General features: G+C 39.8%; 1 protein-coding gene and 1 non-coding gene across 49 annotated transcripts in view; both read right to left on the reverse strand.

The window, feature by feature from the left end:
- Positions 1–19,947, reverse strand: part of CCDC158 (coiled-coil domain containing 158) — an 80,367-nt gene that overhangs the window by 25,329 nt on the left and 35,091 nt on the right. For 29 of the 48 annotated variants that reach the window (XM_069593188.1, XM_069593162.1, XM_069593169.1 and 26 more), the window contains 8 exons: positions 19,550–19,747; positions 17,543–18,025; positions 15,386–15,575; positions 13,402–13,554; positions 11,262–11,374; positions 8,075–8,233; positions 7,025–7,117; positions 5,920–6,045 (listed from right to left, as the gene is read on the reverse strand). In XM_069593188.1, coding sequence (XP_069449289.1) covers positions 5,920–6,045; positions 7,025–7,117; positions 8,075–8,233; positions 11,262–11,374; positions 13,402–13,554; positions 15,386–15,575; positions 17,543–18,025; positions 19,550–19,747 — 1,515 coding nt within the window. The remainder of the gene's footprint in view (positions 1–5,919; positions 6,046–7,024; positions 7,118–8,074; positions 8,234–11,261; positions 11,375–13,401; positions 13,555–15,385; positions 15,576–17,542; positions 18,026–19,549; positions 19,748–19,947) is intronic. The other 19 variants (XM_069593192.1, XM_069593177.1, XM_069593190.1 and 16 more) reach the window with 3 other exon arrangements.
- On the reverse strand, positions 12,631–12,737 carry LOC138443075 (U6 spliceosomal RNA). The gene has a single exon (XR_011258000.1). It is a non-coding gene; the product is annotated as a U6 spliceosomal RNA (small nuclear RNA).

The following is a 19,947-nucleotide window of genomic DNA, read 5'->3' on the forward strand; positions in this document are numbered from 1 at the left end:
ATTCCTGTCAGAAGATTGTAATAAAAATGGAATATGAAATACCATTTAGAATATAAATATACTATTTATATTATATATTAACAATGGGTGAATAGGAAACCAAAGTTATATAAAGTCTTACTGAAAATCTTGCTCACATTATGGGTACTTCAGTGGCCAAGATCAAGCACAGCTGGCACAAATTACAGTGCATGTATATGGAATCTGATATATGAATAAAATAAATTATATTATCCTGGAATTATTCATTTTAAATGCTAAAATAATCTTTACCTAAAACTTTAATCTAGAGTGCTTCTGTGTCAGGCTACCAATTATGTGTATCTGTATGTATGTACATACACATACATACATACCTGTTCTTGGTTTCTGAGCTTGGATCAATCAGATAATAAAATTTTTCCAATTCTACCATTTTCTCTTCTATTATTAATAACACTAGGGCAACCAACTGGATAATTTTTAATGTTTTTGGACCTCTGAAATGGTATATAATCCTCAATCACAAGTACCTAATGAAATACACAATTAGTTCAGGTAGAGTATTTATTTACAGCATCATCTAATTATTTTTTTTATAAACAGCATTCAACTGTGTGGTGTACATAATCAGTACAGCAAGCTAATTAAGACAAATTCTAGACTCAGGCCATCTTGGTTAAGTTTTGGCACAACTGTATTTTTGGAGTGTGAACTCTGTATTCATTTAGCTTCTCCAAGCCTTAGTTTCTTTCTCTGAAAAATTGTTATAATAACAGCACTTACCTCGTGTGGGTAGTTGTGAGGAATAAATTATATAATGTATAGAAAGAATATCATACAGTGCCTGGTGTTCAGTAAATAATGACTATTGTTAGATTCATGGAACAAGAAGACTAAAATGAAATGAAATAAAGGGGCAATGCAGAACAATTCATGCAGTGATATTCTACTTTTGTTCTACTTTTAAACATTAGACTTGGCATTTATTCCACTTATTTTAGTGTCACTAAAATGACACTAAAGAAATTAACAAGGATAAAGAGGAAAAGAGAGATAATATTAGGTGAGTAATGATGATAAAATCTGGGGAGATGAAAAGCAAATGGGTAATTCACAGCTAATTCAGTGGAACAAAGAAGCTAAAACATTAAGGACCTGCACAGAAGTAGCCAAGAAACAGGGAACTGCTCTGCATCAGAGTATACCATCAAGAAAGATTCAAGTAATGGAGGCCTCATGCATTTCTGAAGGTCAGGGGAAGGCACAAGGCAGCAAAAATGAGAGCACTGGCTAAAAGCTTATGGCAGAAGCTGTGAGAATACCAGATGTTCTCCCCATGTGGTTGGGTAATAATTCATTCTTTTCCTCTAAATAAAATTAGAGGCTTAATCACGGGGTAAGGTTGGACCAAAGGAATTTAAACTCTAAGAGGACACCTGGCACGGCAGCAGTAAGGCTGCAAACAGAAAATATAAGCATAATAAATAAGACTATACAGATACACATGTATCCCAGGCTCCCTGTCCCACTCACCTCTTCAGAACACTGGCAGATTTACATCAACAAGTCAGTAGTAAGAGATTCTCTCTGAAGTGGGATTGACAGGACCAAGAAAAAAGTAAGATGGTTTTGGGGTCCCTTAGTTAAAAAGTAATACCTAACTATCTACTAGTTGACAAGTCCTGTGAACCTTACCAAGTGCTTTTAATTCATTTTTTAGGGCCTCAATTTTTAAAAAATTTTTAGGACCTCAATTTTAAATATGAATGGATGGCTAGTGATTAGCAAACAATGAAGGAAAAAGCTCCAACATCAAAGACAGACATCAAAACAAACAGAAAAAAATAAATTTGAAGAAACAGCAATAATTCAGGTAACAGAAGAGATTACTGAAAGACTGAAATTAATAGCCTTAAATGGAAATGAGAAAGTACCGCTGCATCCACTAAAGAATATGAAACTATATAAAGAGCAGATCTAAAAAACAAAAAAGTCTCCTGGAAATTTAAAAAAAAAATGATATTCAGGAAAAAAAAATTCAATAGGTATTTGGAAGATGGAATTGAGGAGTCTTCCCAAAAGTTGGGAATAAAATACGAGGAGATAGAAATTGAAAGCCAAAATTAAAGAAGATTTGAGACTAAATCCAGGAAGCCTAATAGGTGACTTAACAGGAATTCCAGAAAGAACTGTAAAAGTGGAGGGAGAAAAGTTATCAAATAAATAACACAAGAAAATTTCTGAGAGGAAAGAACATTAAAGTGCCTATACAGTGAAGGGAAAAAGACTCCCAGCAGAGATCACCCTGAAATGAATACTAGGGGTAAAGAAAGGACTCCAAAAGCTTTGAGAAACAAACAGGTCACATACACAGGCCATGGAATCAAAACAGCACAAGAGCAGTAGCATTTTGTGTATCAATGAAATATAAATGAAGAACAAAGGTATTTTCAGACATGCAAGGTTTTAAAACACTTAATAAATGAAATGCACCCTTTCACAGAAAACTACTGCATTATACAATCTCTGCCAAATGCTGGTGAGGCTGTGGAACAAGAGGAACTCTCACTCGCTGCTGGTGGGAGTGTAAAATGGTACAACCACCCTGGAAGACAGTTTGGTAGTTCCTTACAAAACTAAACAGATTCTTACCATATGACCCAGCAATCATGCTATCTATATTTGCCCACTGAAGTTTAAAACATATGTACACAAAAAAATTGCACGTGGATGTTGACAGGAGTTCTATTAATAATTACCAAACCTTGGAAGCAACCCCAGTACCTTCCAGTAGATGAACAGACAAACTGTGGTACAATGAATTACCATCCCATGCTAAAAATAAATGACTATCAAGCCATGAAGAGACATAGAGGAAGCTTAAATGCACACTGCTTAAGTGAAAGAAGCCAATTTGAAAAAACAAGATATGGTATGATTCCAACTCAGCGGCATTCTGGAAAACGTAAAACTAGGAGACAATAAAAGATCAGTGGTTGCCAGGGGTGGAAGGAGGATAAGGATCAGTAGGCAGAGCATAGAGAATTTTAGGATAGGAAAGTGAAAATGCTGTAAATGATAATAATGGATATATATCAGTAATGACACATTTATAAACACTGGTACAAATCCATAGAATGTACCACACCAAGAATAAACCCCAAGGTAAACCATGAATTTGGGGTGATTATGATGTGTCTATGTAGATTAATCCTGGATAACACATGTATCATTACAGTGAATGATGCTGATAACAGGGAGGCTGTGCATGTGTGGGGGCAAGAAGTATATGAGCAATCTCTGTATCCTCCTTTCAATTTTGGTGTGAATCTAAAACTGCTCTAAAAAATAAAGTCTTGAAAAAAAGAAAGCAGAAAGACCAGACAAAAATACGACTAGAAATCAAGAGAAACAATGGTTACAATTCCACAGGGGAATTCAAACAATGGAGCTATAACATAGCAATTAAAAAAGTAAAGTTATTTAATAGTACAAGTTTCAGAAGGAAACAAGAGAATGGAGCAGAAAAAAATAATCAAAAATATAAAAGACACAAATTTCTCCAAATCAATGAAAGATAGCAATCCACACATCCAGGGAGATCAGTGACCCAAAAGCGACATAAAGAAGAACACAGATAGGCACATCACAGTCAAACTGCTTAAACCCAAAGCTTCACAACGGTCAGAGAAAAAAATTACCTTCAAAAAAGCGACAGTAAGACTTAAACCTGACTTGCCAGTAGAAACAATGAAAACCTGTACCCAATATTTTATCAGTACAAAGAATTCATTCATCCATTAGACAAATATGTACTGAATATCTACCACATGCTAGATACTTTTCTAGGTACTCAGAACACATCAGTGAATAGAACAAAGAATGTATGTTATATTTAATGTGTAAAATTATATAATAAACATATTTATAATAACATTTTTAAGGGAAGAAGTTAATTGTATAAAACAGACTTAACAATCTATTCAGAAAATACACTTCATTATTGCTGTTAGAATTATAACTCAAGTTTTTAATTTAACAGACTCATGACTAGTACTTTTTCAGTGATAGATGAGATTCTTTATAATCAAGTATAGTCTAGGTCAGAGAAGGCAATGGCATTCCACTCCTGCACTGTTGCCTGGAAAATCCCATGGACAGAGGAGCCCAGTAGGCTACAGTCCATGGGGTTGCGAAGAGTTGAATACGAATACGACTGAGCGACTTCACTTTCACTTTTCACTTTTATGTATTGGAGAAGGAAATGGCAACCCACTCCAGTGTTCTTGCCTGGAGAATCCCAGGGACGGAGGAGCCTGGTGGGCTGCCGTCTATGGAGTCACACAGAGTCAGACACAACTGAAGTGACTTAGCAGCAGCATAGTCTATGTATTAAAGAGCCGATCTTACTAAGCTCTTTAGGTAATCTTACTAGGCTTTTGGGTAATGAAAAGTCCATGAAAATTTAGAGCTGATCTTCTAGAAAACCCTAGAGATGATCCATAGTCCAGACCCTCATTAGAGATGAAAAGGCACAGATTATTTAACTCAATTTCCAAGGTCACACAAAGAAGTTAGAGACACATCTTAAGTCCCAGTGACTCCTGGTCAAATATGCTTTGTTGTTGTTCTTTGTTTGTTGTTAAGTTCATGGAGAGATGGGTTTAATTTAATTTTTATTAATGTAACATGCATATAGTTTTAAAAGTAAAATGATTTATGAGACTTAAAAAGCAGCAATTTTCTTCCCTTCCTCTGCCCACCTCCAATTTCCAGTCTCCAGAAAGAACCATGTTTAACTTCTAATATTAATAATACTGGGCTCCCTCGTAGCTCAGTCGGTAAAGAATCTGCCTGCAAAGGAGATGCCGGTTTGAATCCTGAGTTGGGAAGATCCCCTGGAGAAGGAAATGGCAACCCACTCTGATATTCTTGCCTGGAAGAGTCCCATGGACAGAGGAGCCTGGCAGGCTACAGTCCATGGGGTCACAAGAGGTGGACACGACTTAGCGACTAAACCACCACCCACCACCACCATTAATAATGTTCTTTTGTTTGACAGAATGTTATTGTGTGACAGCTTATCAGTCATATATACCTCGTGTATGTGAAAGGAGTCCATTTCAACTTGCTCATTCTGCAGTGCATGTTTTATATTCAAGGCACAGGCAAAATAACTGGTAGGCTACCAGTGACCTTGTTGCTATACATACAATAGGACAATTAACTAATGAAATGGATTTTCATGAGTGATTTATGAAATATGTCTCATTTCTTTGGAGATGGAGCTGAATACTGGTTGCAAGGGATTAGTGGTACGATAAATACATATAACTTCAGAGGAGAGAAAATCTGAATTTTATACTCCGCATATTTTTTCCTAAGCTTTAATAGTACAAAAGGTTAAACTAAAAGAATTTCGAACTCTCTAATATTTTAACTAGAGAGAGTAACAATTTTAATATTAATAGAATCTTTATGATTATAAATAAGTCCACATATAGGTCATGAAGAGACAATATACAGCAAATCATTTTCATCTTAGTAGAGTACTATAATACAAATAATTTGCCTTTGGCATTTGAAGTGATGCCTATTTTAGCCATCTCAACATTGGCTTTGTACACTGAATGCTTATGATAGAAAAATATCAATACAGGTTACTAAATAATTTACTTTATTTTTTTAAATAATAATGTACTTTAATAATTATTGTTTACATTAATATCACCGAGTATTTCATGTTTTGTTTTTTCCCAGAGAAAATGCCAAACAAGAAAGAAAAACCTTTCTGTTCACCTGGTGGGTATAAATTTAAATTCTAAAAACTGAAAATGTCATAACTATAGGCTTATTTTTTTAATGAAATTCTTCTCAACTTAAAATCATTTACCTATTACGCCATTTGCATCACAAACTATAAGACAAGTGACTCACATGAGACAGGAAGCTGGCTGTAGACTGGGAAGATGGCACGTTGGAATGAGAGCGAGCAGCAGACGATGGCTGTAGAAGGCGTGGCTTCACAGCAGAATTTGAGGTGTATCCAGGACCCTGCAGTTCCTGGAAGACAGTATACATGTGAGCAAAATAACTGTCAACCTACAGCTGGAATTGTGAAATCAAAATGTATTTTTGCAAATAAATTTCAGTCTTACATGTTGAACCCCTACAAAGTTTGAAGCCAAAGTATTAAGCAAGATGCATGTTATTCTTTGGGGACTAATGTTGGGCTTAGCAAGAGGCTTTCACACTTGTGAATGATGTAAGCATTCCAGGTGGGAAGCGGCATCTCCAATCAGAGGCTACTACATTGGTTTTAACTTGGCCAAACACTCCACACCAGTTCTGACATACTACTGAGAAGATTCCTCTCCAGCTATGGGAAGGTATCCAGTACTGTGACTTTGAAGTATGGCCGCACTTTTAAAGTATATTCAAAAAACAAATATATTTTGGTGGAAAATGTCCTATTTTTAAAGCACACCTGATTTGTCATGCAAATTACCTCATTTTTGCTATTCTCCAAACAAGTCAAACATGTTTGACCTCCTCCTGTATGCAAACCTCTGGTTCCCCAAGGTAAGTACTTCTGTGTTTCCTTCACACAATATAAACCTAACATAAAGCATGGTGCTTCAACGTGTTACTATATAGGAAAAGGATAGGTACAGTAGGTACAATGTAAAGATTTTGTAATTGTTAATATCAGATAATGTTAAAAGTACACTTGAAAGCATCTAAGATACATGAAGAAAACCTAAAAGTATATCAGTGAAGTGAAGTCGCTCAGTCGTGTCCAACTCTTTGCGACCCCATGGACACCAGGCTCCTCCGTCCATGGGATTTTCTAGGCAAGAGTATTGGAGTGGGTTGCCATTTCCTTCTCCAGAGAACTTCCCGGCCCAGGGATCAAACCCAGGTCTCCCACATTGTAGACAGACGCTTTCCGTCTGAGCCACCACTTGATCTTAGCCAAAAGGCCAAGACCAAGGCTTAAGTTTTGCTTAAATTGCTATTTAATGAAAACAAAAGACCTTACTTTTACATCCAACGTGTGTTGAAGTTTTAGGCGCACAGATTCTTGTTCCTGACGCTGTATTATATCTTGACATTCTGCAAACTGCAAAGATGCCTACAATCAAGCAACCACATGTGGTTTATCTTCCATTCTTTGTGCAATTTTATTTTATTAATGTATATGTGCAGAGTCGCCATCTCTTCAAGGAAACTTCCCCCCATTCCTAGCACAGTGTATTACATTTATCTATTTACTTATCTGTTTTATTCAGAAAACTGAGAGTTATTGGAGGTCATGTCTTTGTAGCCCCAGCATCTATATAGCGTTTAGTAGGTGAAGGATACGCAAAAGAATGAATGAACTAAGGATGAAATGAGCAAACAGCTTTAGCAATGGTAAAAATATCTGCATAAAGATAACCACAACTGAAATTCGTTGCGCCCATATATCATATTCTAAGTCCTAAGTTTGCATAGGTGGGAACATAGACCATGTTTGTCACCACGGAGGCTCTGTTGTCTCAAGAAGCAAGGACTGGTTTGGGTATACAGTATTTTCAGGTTTCCAGAGTTTCCAGGTGACACAAAGAGATTCCTCCTCTACAACATATGGCAAGGACAAATGTGGTGTCATCACTGATCTTTGCAGTCATTAAGCTGCATTCTCTACCTGCACTTTCTGAACTCCACAAAGTGCCACACATTAGCATTACTTCATCTTTTTATTGATATTATTAACGGACTGTATTCTACCAAGTATTGAAGTCCTTCTTTGAAGGTAAATTAGACTGGTGGTATTTTAAATTATTCAGGCCACAAAGGATACCAGAAGCATCTCACATCTTGCATTACTGCTCTTATGTTCATGTAAGCAAAAAAAAAAAAACACCATAATTTTGTAAAAAGTATGCATCATGATTTGTTCTTAAAGCTCAGCCTTCTCTACAGGATATATAGTTCTTCCTTGTGTGAAGTGACTGGGACACAATCCAATTCGACAGATTTGGTGTCTATCAACATGGAGCTTGCCTGTTTAGTTGTTAACTACTGTATTTATTTAGTTAATAACCACCTTATCGAGAGCAACTTCCATATTAGCAACCTTTTCTTTCAATCGGCGCTCCTGAGATCGCAGGACTTCTAGTTCTCCAGCCATCTTGTTTTTCTCTGTTGCAACAGTACTCAATTCCTGGCTTAATTTTGTCTTCTCTTCTTTTAGAAAATGTTTTTCCTACAATTATACAGGAGTGAATATCAGAAACGATATAGCGATGTAGATGCTGAAGCACATACATATCATTTCTCTTAGCCTAGATTTGTTCATTTTACTCTTTCATTATTTGCCTATTTGGAACTTAAGGCAGGAGGGGAGAAAAAAGTGGGAAATAACAAAGACACAGCAAGTAAGTCCATGTAACGAGTGTGTGTGCGTTCAGTTGCTTAGTCATGCCTCTTTGTGACCCCATGGACTGTAGTCCACCAGGCTCCTCTGACCGTGGGATTTTCCCAAGCAAGAATACTGGAGTGGGTTGCCATTTCCTTCTCCCAGGATCTTCCTGACACAGGGATTGAACCCACGTATCTGGTGTCTCCTACACTGCAGGCAAACTCTTTACTGCTGAGCTACCAGGAAAGACCGGTGAGAGGTATAACAAATGTATATGCATATCTGTCAGTGTTTAGCCTCATTCTAAAAAAGCATTTCAGCATTCTGGGAAGGGGAAAAGCAACTGCTTGAGTTGCCCTCATTTTTTGCGTGTGCTGTTTTCCTTCTCATTGGCATTATGATCAGTTCTATTGTAACTCTTCTTCTGAAAGTGCAAGTCTATTCCAAAGACTGACTATTCCCTGACTGACGTTTCAGGGAATATTTGAGCACAACACAGATTTCACCTCTATTAATGCATGGTTTCAATCTATGAGAAATATTAGGTCAGTGCAGAAAACCGCACCCAGCTAAGGAGAGTTGCTCAGAAATACAAAACACAAACATACACACTCTTCAAACAATTAGCTCCCTCCGTTTACCTTGTGTTAATGAGCCACATCCTATGTCACAGAAAAACCTACCTTCTACCCCTTCTTAACAACTATCACACTGCAGTTCTTCAATGCACATGTTCACAAGCGAACTTCAGGTCATTTTTAAGATAAAGGACCATCCTAATTGTCGTATTTATGTGTCTCTTCAACATTTAACGTGCAAAACCGTGCCACCATTTTCATTGGGCACCTATTTCCTTTGTCACTGATGAAGTTCGTCAGTGTCATGCTCCTAATCCCACTACTCCCACAAGTCCCGTGGTGGGTTTTGTTGCACAATTTTGTATAGCATGATTTTAGGAACACAGTTGTCATATTAGAGTGGAACTGAATATGCTCTGCTTATAATCACTCTGTCTCTACCATGAGTATCTTCTTGCAGTTAAAATACTAGCTCTTGGACAGCTACATGTAAGAAAATGAAACCGGAACACTTTAACAGCACACATAAAAATACACTCAGAATGGGTCAAGGACCTAAATGTAAGACCGGACACTATAAAACATCAGCAGAACACTTTGACATAAATTAGAGCAATATCCTTTTCCATCTATCTCCCAGAGTAATGGAAATTAAAACAAATCAAAACTCCAATGGAATTAAATGAATGAGACCTAATTAAACCCAAAAGTTTTTGCACAGCAAAGGAAGTCATAAACAAAATGAAAAAACAACCCACGGAATGGAAGAAAATATTTGCAAATGATGCAATTGACAAAAGATTAGTCTCAAAAATGTACAAACAGCCCATGTGGCTTAATATCATAAAAAGAAACAATCCAATCAAAAAAATGGGCAGAAGACCTAAACAGACTTCTCTCCAGAGAGGACATACAGGTAGCAAGAGGCACATGAAAAGATGTTCAACATCTAATTAACAGAGAAATGCAAATCAAAACTATGACGAGGTAACACCTCACACCAGCAGAATGGCCATCATCAAAAAAATCCACAAACAATAAATGCCTTAGAAGGTGTGGAAAAAAGGGAACCACCTACATTCTTAGTGGGAGTGTAAACTGGTAACTGCCACTATGGAGAACAATATGGAGTTTCCTTAAAAAATTAAAATTAGACCTATCACACGATCCAACAATCCCACTCCTGGGCATATAGCCAGAGAAAACCATGGTTTGAAAGGATACATGCACCTCAGTGTTCACTGCAGCACTGATTTACAATTGCCAGGATATGGAAGTAATCTAAATGTCCATCAACAGATGAATGGATAAAGAAGATGTGATATATATATATACGCAATGGAATATTACTCAGCCATTAAAAAGAATGAAATAATGCCATTTTGCAGGAACATGGATGGACCTGGAGATAGTCATACTAAGTGAAGTTAAGTCAGACAGAGAAAAACAAAGGTAGTATGATATCACTTACATGTGGATTCTAAAAAAATGATACAAATGAAATTATCTACAAAACAGAAACAGACTCACAGACATAGAGAACGAATTTATGGTTACTGGTGGGAAGGGTTGGGGGGAGGGATAGATTGGAAATTTGAGATCGAATATACATACTACTTTTTCTTTCTTTTTAGATTAATTTCTATTGGAGTAGAATTGCTTTGCAGTGTTGTATTAGTCTCTGCACAGCAAAGTGAATCAGCTATATGTATCTACACATCCCCTCTTTTTTAGCTTTCCTTCCCATTTAGGTCACCACACAGCACTGAGCCGAGTTCCCTGTGCTCTACAGGATGTGCTCATTAGTTACCTATTTTATGCCTAGTATCAAAAGCATATATATGTCAATCCCAAGCTTCCAATTCTTCCCACCCCACCCCTCCCCCTTGGAATCCATATGTTTGGTCTCACTGATACATTTAAAATAGACAACCAACAAAGACCTACTCTACACACAGTGAATGCTGCTCAATATTATGTAATAATCTCAATGGAAAAAGAATTTGAAAAAGAACAGATACATGTAAAAAATAACAAAAGACGACCAAGGAAGAAAATCATAAAAGAAAATAAAATTCATTCCAGAGTAGTTATTAAAAAAACAAACAAGAAACACTAGCTCTCTCTAGGTCCTGCTCAGATGTTCCCGTGGGAACCTTCTCCGCACGCTCTGTTAGGAGTGGCCTCCGGCCCTGTCCCCACTGAACTTTGCATCTCTGTGTGCCTCACTCTGTGCTGCAGCTCACTAACGGGTAAACATGCTGGTCTCCCCCACTCCAAGCACAGGCACTCACCTTGTTCGCGTTTGTCATTGCCTCTTCCAAAAATTGTATCTTGCTCTGAAGGGCATCTATCTGACCTCTTTTAGCTGTAATTTGTTTTTGCATCCCCATTGCCACTTTCATAGCTAAAAAAAAAAAAAAAAAAAAAGGAACTAAACTGTATCTTAGTTTTTAAAGTTTCTAAATTTTGAGAGGTGACTCTAATTTTATGTTCAAACACCATGAAAATGTGTAAGATTCCTGGATCATTTCAAGAAAGTTTTCACAAAAGATGTTTTCAGATTTCCCAATATTGGGACATAACAATTTTCAGCAATTACTCAGGGGTTTTGAGCTGAGAAACATATATAAATGCTGATGTTTTGTGATTCCTTGCTAGAATTAACTTCATTGGCCATCGTAATTTGCCATATCTCCAATGGTAATAAATAATACTGACCAAATTCATACTTACACATATAGGAAATATATACACAAAATATACAGTCGTACAACGAAAACTGTAACTAGAATTTTCACTAAAATAACTTTCTAGAAACTCATATATAAAATACCACACAAGACATCTACTATTCTCGATCTTTTAAAAGATCCCAGTGATAACACAAACCATTCCATTTCCATTGTCATGGGTATTGCCATGTACTCAGAACTCACTATTGTTTCAAAAGTCAAACTGGCCACATAAGCATATATGTGATTATTTTACTGAAACTGGTAACAGGATGAGAATGTTCTAGACAGGAGGCAAGGCACTGAAGACTTAAGACATGGCAGGCCACTGAAAAGATAAGTAAAGCTCACCACTGTTTGGAAATTCAAAGATCCTATGTTGTTTCTTAGAACCAGCTGAGAAAAGAGGTTTGAAAATGCCACTGCTTTTGAGTTAGGTCCAGCTTAGAGGTTAAAAAGAAAAAGAAAATTGGCATTCTTTAAAAACAAACTATTGGAGGATGAAAGGTTTGACTTCTTGCTAACAAGATATAGTTCCTGCAGCTAAAGTGTCCAGACCAGGGTTAATACAGGCACAGTTCATTGGTTTGTTAATAGAGCAAAAGTCTGCTATCATTTGCTCACCACTGTGAAGAATTCTGGTCTGATTAAATGCATCACGTTTGGCCTTCAAAGGCAATTTTCTTAATAAATTCTTTATTTTAAGGTGATCCTAATTCGAGAGTGAATTCAGGGTTACCTAGTTAATTTAATAACTGTAATGGGATGGGGGGAGCTGTGGAGAGGCCTGGAGCACATGAGGAGGAGACTGTCTAGTGGATGGGGCGGTGGGAACAGACCCCAGGTGGTCCTCTGGAGTGAGCTCTCCACGCCCCTCCATTTTCTTTATGTTTACCAGCAAAGACAGAGCTGAATCTCTGAGGACTGCACAAAATGTGGACACTTCAAGAATTTCTGTGCCATCTTTGGGCAAGGGCCATGGTAATCTTTTCAGTACCATTCCAATTTTGGTATATGTGCTGTTGAAGTGAGCACAAACATAAATCTTTTGACATGAAAATATATTGAGAAATAGAAAATGTAGTCTTTAGTTAAATCTTTATTCTTATAGTCAGCTAACACAGCCATACTAACAATGATAGGAATAATATGATTTAAACAGCAACTAACCTTCCCTCTGAATTAATATGGGCAGCAAGGTGAAAAGGGAACAGGTGTAAAGCGGTGAGAAGCGACCCCTCATCCTAGCAGGTCAATTCCCAGGGCACCCTCCCACCTTCAACTCAGAGGAGGAGTCAGGAATGGACAAATAGCCATAGGCACACAGTTTACGAAGATAAGTAAACATGTGAAAAATAGGCTGATGAATGAAAATTATTGATCTGTATTTATATCAACACTTCCTCAAAAACAATTACTTGGCATTTATGGACATTGAGGTTTGTTAGAAATTATTGAAATAGCTAAAGAAAAAGAAAGATTCAGATACTTAAGGAATAAATTAAGCAAATGTCAATTTCCCTCAAAAACACTGGGAATTATAACAGCCATATAACAACCATCAGTGATATCTACTGTTGTAGGTCTCTCACACCATGCTTCACTGTGAAGAAGTGGAAGGCAATGAATCCAGTTTGTGTTTTATTAAATCTATACCAAGGGAATTAAAAACAAAAGGAAAAGGTCTTCTGAAGCATACCATGGCCATCAGATCCTTCCATTGACTTTAAAGTATTTCTTGTTTGCTCCAACTCAGACTGTGCAGATTTTAATTGCATTTTCAGCTTATTTGTAGTAGTTTCCATTTCTTCACTTTTGTTTCGAAAGTTCCTTTTTAAGACTTCATAGTCCTCTGCACAACATGATAAGCAATAATAGTTGGTTAATTTTTTTCTACTTCATTGTTATAAAGCTTATTTTATTTGTAATTAATGATCACAGAATTTTGGAGCTGAAAGAGACCCCACTTAGTTACATCATTATTTGTTACAGAAATGAGATGTACACACACATTTTCAGGGATCTAACTCTTTTTAATCTGCTCGGGTGGGTGGCCCTCTTTTACTCTTATTATTCATTGCTTTTCTTCCAGCCAGTGTAATTGGCTCACATCTATTTCCTCTTAAACTTTCTTGGATAATCATACCCACCACAACAGATTTGGCCACCATTTGTAGGCAGATGGAGCTCCATGACTCGGTAAGTAACCTGACACTGCCACGTGTTTTACCTGATTTTTTATCTCCAGTAACTATCAAAATACCTGGCATTCATCATTCATACACAAGAACACACACTCACACATTCAACTATCCATTTATTTACACTTGTCTATTAATATATGATAGATAGATTTACTTATAAAGGGAACCAGCAGAGTCAAGACCTCTCTGCTGAGATCTAACCCTGTCTCTCCAGATACTTTCACGTGGATGCCCTGGTGCCCGAAGACCAATGGTCTCACACTGATTGCCTCACCCTCCTGCCTGTAAGTTAACCCCCTTGATTTCATTTTCTCAGATGTTGGTATCATTGTTCTCCCAATACTACAAATTTAAAATCAGAAGCACACACACAACCGCTCTGATCATTTACTGTTGATTCAATCTCCAAAACCTTGCCCAAGTCTTCCCTCTCCTCTCATTCTCATTATACTGCCTCAGTTCAGGTTCTCATTGCCTTTCCCTGGGACCACTGCAAAATTCTCCTTAGCTGGCTGGCCTCTGTTCTAGGCTTGCCTTTCTCTTCTTACCTGCTGACTCTGTCCTTCTAAAATGTAAATTTGGTGACAACAATCTCTTACTCGGTATCTCTTGCCGGCTCCACGCTGTCTGGCTCTGCCTATCCATTCTGCCTCATTTCTTAGTTCTTGTTCCTTTGTACCTCTACTCCCATAAGTGTTTCTGAGGTTGCACTGTGTTACTTCATGCCTTCCTGCTTTTGCCCATAATGTTCTTTCCACCTGGACTGCCCTTCTACCTCCTTTTCACCTGCCAAATTCCTATTCCTCCATCGAACCCAGATGTCACCTGCGACAGGTGATTCCCTCCCTCTCCCGCATCTCTACCCACCACCCAGCCAGTGTGCTTCACCCACCGCACGTGATACATTCTACACAGGTCTGGCTTCCAACCAACGTGGAGCCTCACTGTTGTCCCCAGGGCCTGTCTCAGCATCTGGCATAGTAAATGCCCAGCCATCACTGACATACGCATGTGCGTGTGTGTGTGTATGCGTGTGAAGTAGATGTCACCTGTACCATACTAACAGTGAACTGAGGGTATTTTCATCTTAAAATTTAAAGCCTTGGAATTTTCCATTCCAAGAAACTTGCATAAGTCTATTTACATGTGTGGCTTCATTATTACACCTCTAATCAAGCTATCTGACTCAGAGGACTCGAGGTTTCCACTTCTCTCCCTCTCCCCTTGGAAACGCAGTGCAGAATTTCATGGACACTGAGGGCTGACTAAAGTTAATGGTTAATGAGTGCACGCTCTGGGAGCACTTCATGGGGAAGTGGCAGGGTTTCAGGTGATGAGACGTGTGTGCAGGGACAGCATAATTATCCATGTCTGTATCACTGGACGAGGGCCCATTCTGTCACAACAGTCCTAGTATCCTCGTGGAACGCCACGGACAGCACTCCTATTTTCGGCAGAGTTTGAACTGGAGTCACGTACCGGTAAGGCTGTTTAACTCGTTCCTACTAGCTTTCACCTCACTTAATAAATGGTCTCTCTCTTGCTTGATGTCTTTCACTGCACGGAGCCTCTCGGAGCCTGCGTTCACCAGCTTTACCTTTTCCAATTCCAGGTCACTCACTCTGGCTTCAAGCTCCCGTACCTTTGCATCTTTTTTATCTTTCAAAATCTAAATGTAGGGATAAATACAAAGGACAGAGCAAGAAATAAAAAAATAAAATATAAAGCAGCAATAAGAAGTGGGAAAACAAAACGAGTATTTTACCTTTCTTTTAACCATAGATACCAATTCCCAGTATCACTGGCTACAGCCCTCCATTATTCCTATTCTATATATTCATTCATTAAAAAAAAAACAGCAAAAACGTACTGGGCACCTAACTGTGCGAGACTCCATTTTACACGCTGAGGACGGTGTGCAGGTGAGGCCCCAGGCGAGCACCTACTCGGGTTTTACCCCCACGGCCCCTCCCCCACCCGGCTCCCCCTGCCCTGACCGTGTATCGCAGTAAACAATGTCCTTGTCCTCATGGGACTTTTACATTCTCGTGAGAGGAGACAGACCGCAACAAATATTGAATAACCAGATGACAATGATGATGGGAAAAGAACTGAAAAGGTGAGAGGGTAGAGAATGAGCATAGGGAGGGGGCTGCTACTGGAGCTAAGGTGGTGTGTGGAAGAGAGCCTGACCACTGCCCTGATGAAAGCTTCTAGTCAGGGTGGCTGTTGGCGGTACTGAAAACTTGGATTTGGGGAGGGGGTCCCATCGGTCTAACCCGCTCTGCCTAAAAACTGTTCTTCAAGTGAAACAATTTATGTTGGACCCTTGCTTTCCTTTCAGAAGACTGTATTCCCCTCCCTGGTAAGGACAGCCTATACGATCAGCTCCCAGGATAAAAACTGCCCACTGAGCCTCTGATGAACCCCCCTGGGTTGGCAACATCTGACACATGCTGTCACAACATATTGCTGGCGGGGTTAAGCATCTTGTGCCCGACTGCAGGAGAGGAACCTTATGCCTGGTTTCCTCTGGGTGAATTTTCCCCTTTTCTGATTTTCAGATTCTTTGTCATAAACCATCATAAGGGAAAAAATATTGTTTTTTTTAATCTATATGAGATGATAGATGTTAACTTATTGTTGCACAATATGCGTAAATTAAGCCATTATGCTGTACCCCTTAAACTCAAACAGTATTGTATGTCAATTATATTCCAACAAAACCGAAAGAAAAAATTAATTATATGTGATTTGTTTCCTACTAGTTACCATGGCAGATAAAAGTAATATAAAGCTTGGGAAACTGAATTTTTAAAAATTCATTCAATAGTTTTAAATTCTGACAAACATTTACTGAGCACCTTCTGGGTACATGGCACAAAGTCAGGGGCAGGGGTACAAAGATGAAGATGTGTGCCCTGCTTGAAGAAGTCTTCAGTCTTACAGGGAAGAGGAGAAATTGCTATTTACACACACACACGCACACACCACATACCCACCCCCCCACACACACACACGCACGTGCGCATACACAGTGCAATATAGAATGTGACCCAGGCTGTAACAAGTACAAACGCAGTACGATAAGGTTCAGGTGGAGAGTGGAATGGGGGAAGGGAACTAATATTTTCTAAACGTCTTCCACAGACCAGGAACCAAGCTAAATCCTTGATATACACTTTCTCATTTAAGCCTCAAATAACCCAACAAGATTCGGGGGTGTTTTGTATTGCATTCTGGTTTACAGACATAGAAGCCAACATTCAGCACACAGTCCAGGGTTTTACAGCTACTGAGCGGCGAGACAGGGCTCAAAGTTAGGTCTGTCTGAAGGGGGACTAAATGCTTTCTCAAACTACGGGATCATGACAGACTGCGTAAAGAAGCTGGATTTTCTGATTTTTCTCTTTTGTATCAGCACTTCTGAACCATTTGGGGGCCACTCCTTGTGGAATTTAAGAAAAGTGTGGGACCTTCCTCACAAAAGCACACGTGCACACTGACAAAAACACTTGCAAACAATTTCGGAGTGTCTACAACTATCTTTACAGAACCTACTTCTGGTCAATTAGGTCAGACTTACGGGAGAAAAGAGATATTTCAGAAGCTAAACCACCAAAACACTCTACAGACCTTAACTTCCTGTAGCTCCAGCCTCCTGTCATTGATCTCCTTCTCCAGCTGAGCTTTCTCCACTTGCATAGCGCCGGCCGTGCGCCCGTGCTGGCCCACCAGCTGCGTCATGTTCTCGATCTGCTGTCGCAGGATCTCGATCACTTTGTCCTTCTCTGCCATCTGCAGCCGGAGGGCCTCGCACTCTGTCTGCACGTTTCGGAGGTGATCCCCTTCATTCTTCAGGTGCTGCAGCTCCTGCAACTTCAAGTCCACCCGGGAGCGCAGCTTCGTGATTTCTGAGTTGGTGGCCTCGATGGCTCGCTCCTTTTCTTGGAGGGAAGCTGTCAGGTCCGACACGGTCCTCTCCGAGCTCTCCAGGGTCATCTTCTTGGCTGTCAACTCTTCCACCACTTTGCGGAGCATCTCCTTGGTGGATTCAAGCTGAGCAGTCAAGGAGGACACTTTTTCTAGACTTTCATTCTTTCCCTGAATGGCTGCCATCTGATTGTTAAAGAAGAATTGCATGGATTTAGGCAGACAGGGAGAGGTCTCAAGGGATATGACAAGATAGCTCAAGAAGATGAAATCATGAATATGACAGCACCTCAATCGTTTTGCTCTCAGAACTTCATACAGACAGCAGACTAACTTGTGTTAATTAGATCAAGGTGGAGAGGCCTTAATTAAACAACGCTCATCCAGAATGGTGTTGTAGGGTGGGGACGAGCTCGGCAAGTTTTCCACACCAATTTATATTAGGATGACACTGGCAACAGTGGAAAGTGGGTAAGAGTGAAGACAGCTATCCTTTGTTTCCCTCCTCCTTAATTCCACCTTTGAGGGAAAAGTGAATGATGGCTTTTATCCAATGTACATTCACATCTCTGGTCCTTGTTTGGAAAAGAGTAAGATTCTAATTGGGCTTCCCTGGTGGCTCACACAGTAAAGAATCTGCCTGCAATGCAGGAGACCCTGGTTTGATTCCTGTGTTGGGAAGATCCCCCGGAAAAGGGATTGGCGACCCACTCTAGTACCCTTCAGCTTCCCTGGTGGCTTAGATGGTAAAGAATCTGCCCACAATGTGGGAGACCTGGGTTCAGTCTCTGGGTCGGGGAGATCCCCTGGAGGAGGGCATGGCAACCCACTCTAGTATTTTTGCCTGGAGAATCCCATGGACAGAGAAGCCTGGTGGGCTATGTAATCCATGGGATCTGAAAGAGTCAGACACGACTGAGCGACTGAGCACAGCACAGCGCAAGATTCTAACCGCCAGGTGCTCCTTGCAGCTTTCCTCCTGCCCGGGTTGGACCAGAGAATAGGAAGATGACTTTGCCTGGGTCTAGGCCAAGGCTGGTCCCTTTGGTTTGCTTTTTCATTTGAGGAAGCTCTTTTGGCAATTATGGCAGGCATTGAAACTATGTCCTTCCTGTCTTGGAGGTACACGGGTGCTCACACAGCACTCCACATGTCACTCCTGGGGTGCTGAACTGGAGTGCACCCAGCCTGCATATCTATCATTCCTAATCAGTTTGGGAGGAAAGGAGGGGAAAGCCTCTCTGGGGAAGGGGAAACAAAAAAATCCACTGGAAACCTTCAACCTTGCTTTTCCTTAGATCTCCCTATGCGCTTAGTTGCTCAGTCATGTCCGACTCTTTGCAACCCCATGAACTGTAGCCCACCAGGCTCCACTGTCCATGCGGATTCTCCAGGCAAGAATACTGGAGTGGGTTGCCATGGGATAGAACCCAGGCCTCCCACATTGCAGGCAGATTCTTTTCTGTTTGAGCCTCAGATCTCAGATGAAGCCCAGATCTCCCTATGGTCTGATGTTTTTCTATTATTAGGATTATTAGGTTACCAATTTCCAGGTGAAATGAAAAGGCAACTGGATGAGAGTTTCATTACTCAACAATGGACAAAAGTGAGATGAAGTTTAACAAGAGGCCAGAACCACAGAAATAAACACCCAGGTTACATATCTTGCTCTCAGAGCCCACAGCTCTCCCTGGGGAGGCCCGGCCTCACCTGCCGCTCCATCTGGCCCTGACACTCGCTCTTCATGGCCTTGAGCAAGGCCTCCAGGCGCTGCACCTCCATGTTCCTGTCGTCCAGTTCTCTCCGCAGGTGGTCGATGGTGATGCTGTTGCCCGTGTCCCGGTCCCACAGCCTCTTGTTCTGCTCCTTCTCCAGACTCAGCTCCTTCTCTCGCTTATGTAGGTCGGCCTACAGGAAGGGACGTCAGCCTTCCCCCTCGTGTTACACATTGGTTTTCAAACTCTTTTTCTCCTTACATCATCTTTGGAGTTTCTATGTGATTTGACAAGACTTTGATCTTGGAATTGGATTCTTTTTTAATGATTTTAGATAAAGAACTATGATTTCCTAGAAAACTAACATTTTGTTGACTTATAATTTCTAGCATT

The sequence above is a fragment of the Ovis canadensis genome, chromosome 6, assembly GCF_042477335.2.
Source record: "Ovis canadensis isolate MfBH-ARS-UI-01 breed Bighorn chromosome 6, ARS-UI_OviCan_v2, whole genome shotgun sequence".
Classification (NCBI taxonomy): Eukaryota; Metazoa; Chordata; class Mammalia; order Artiodactyla; family Bovidae; genus Ovis; species Ovis canadensis.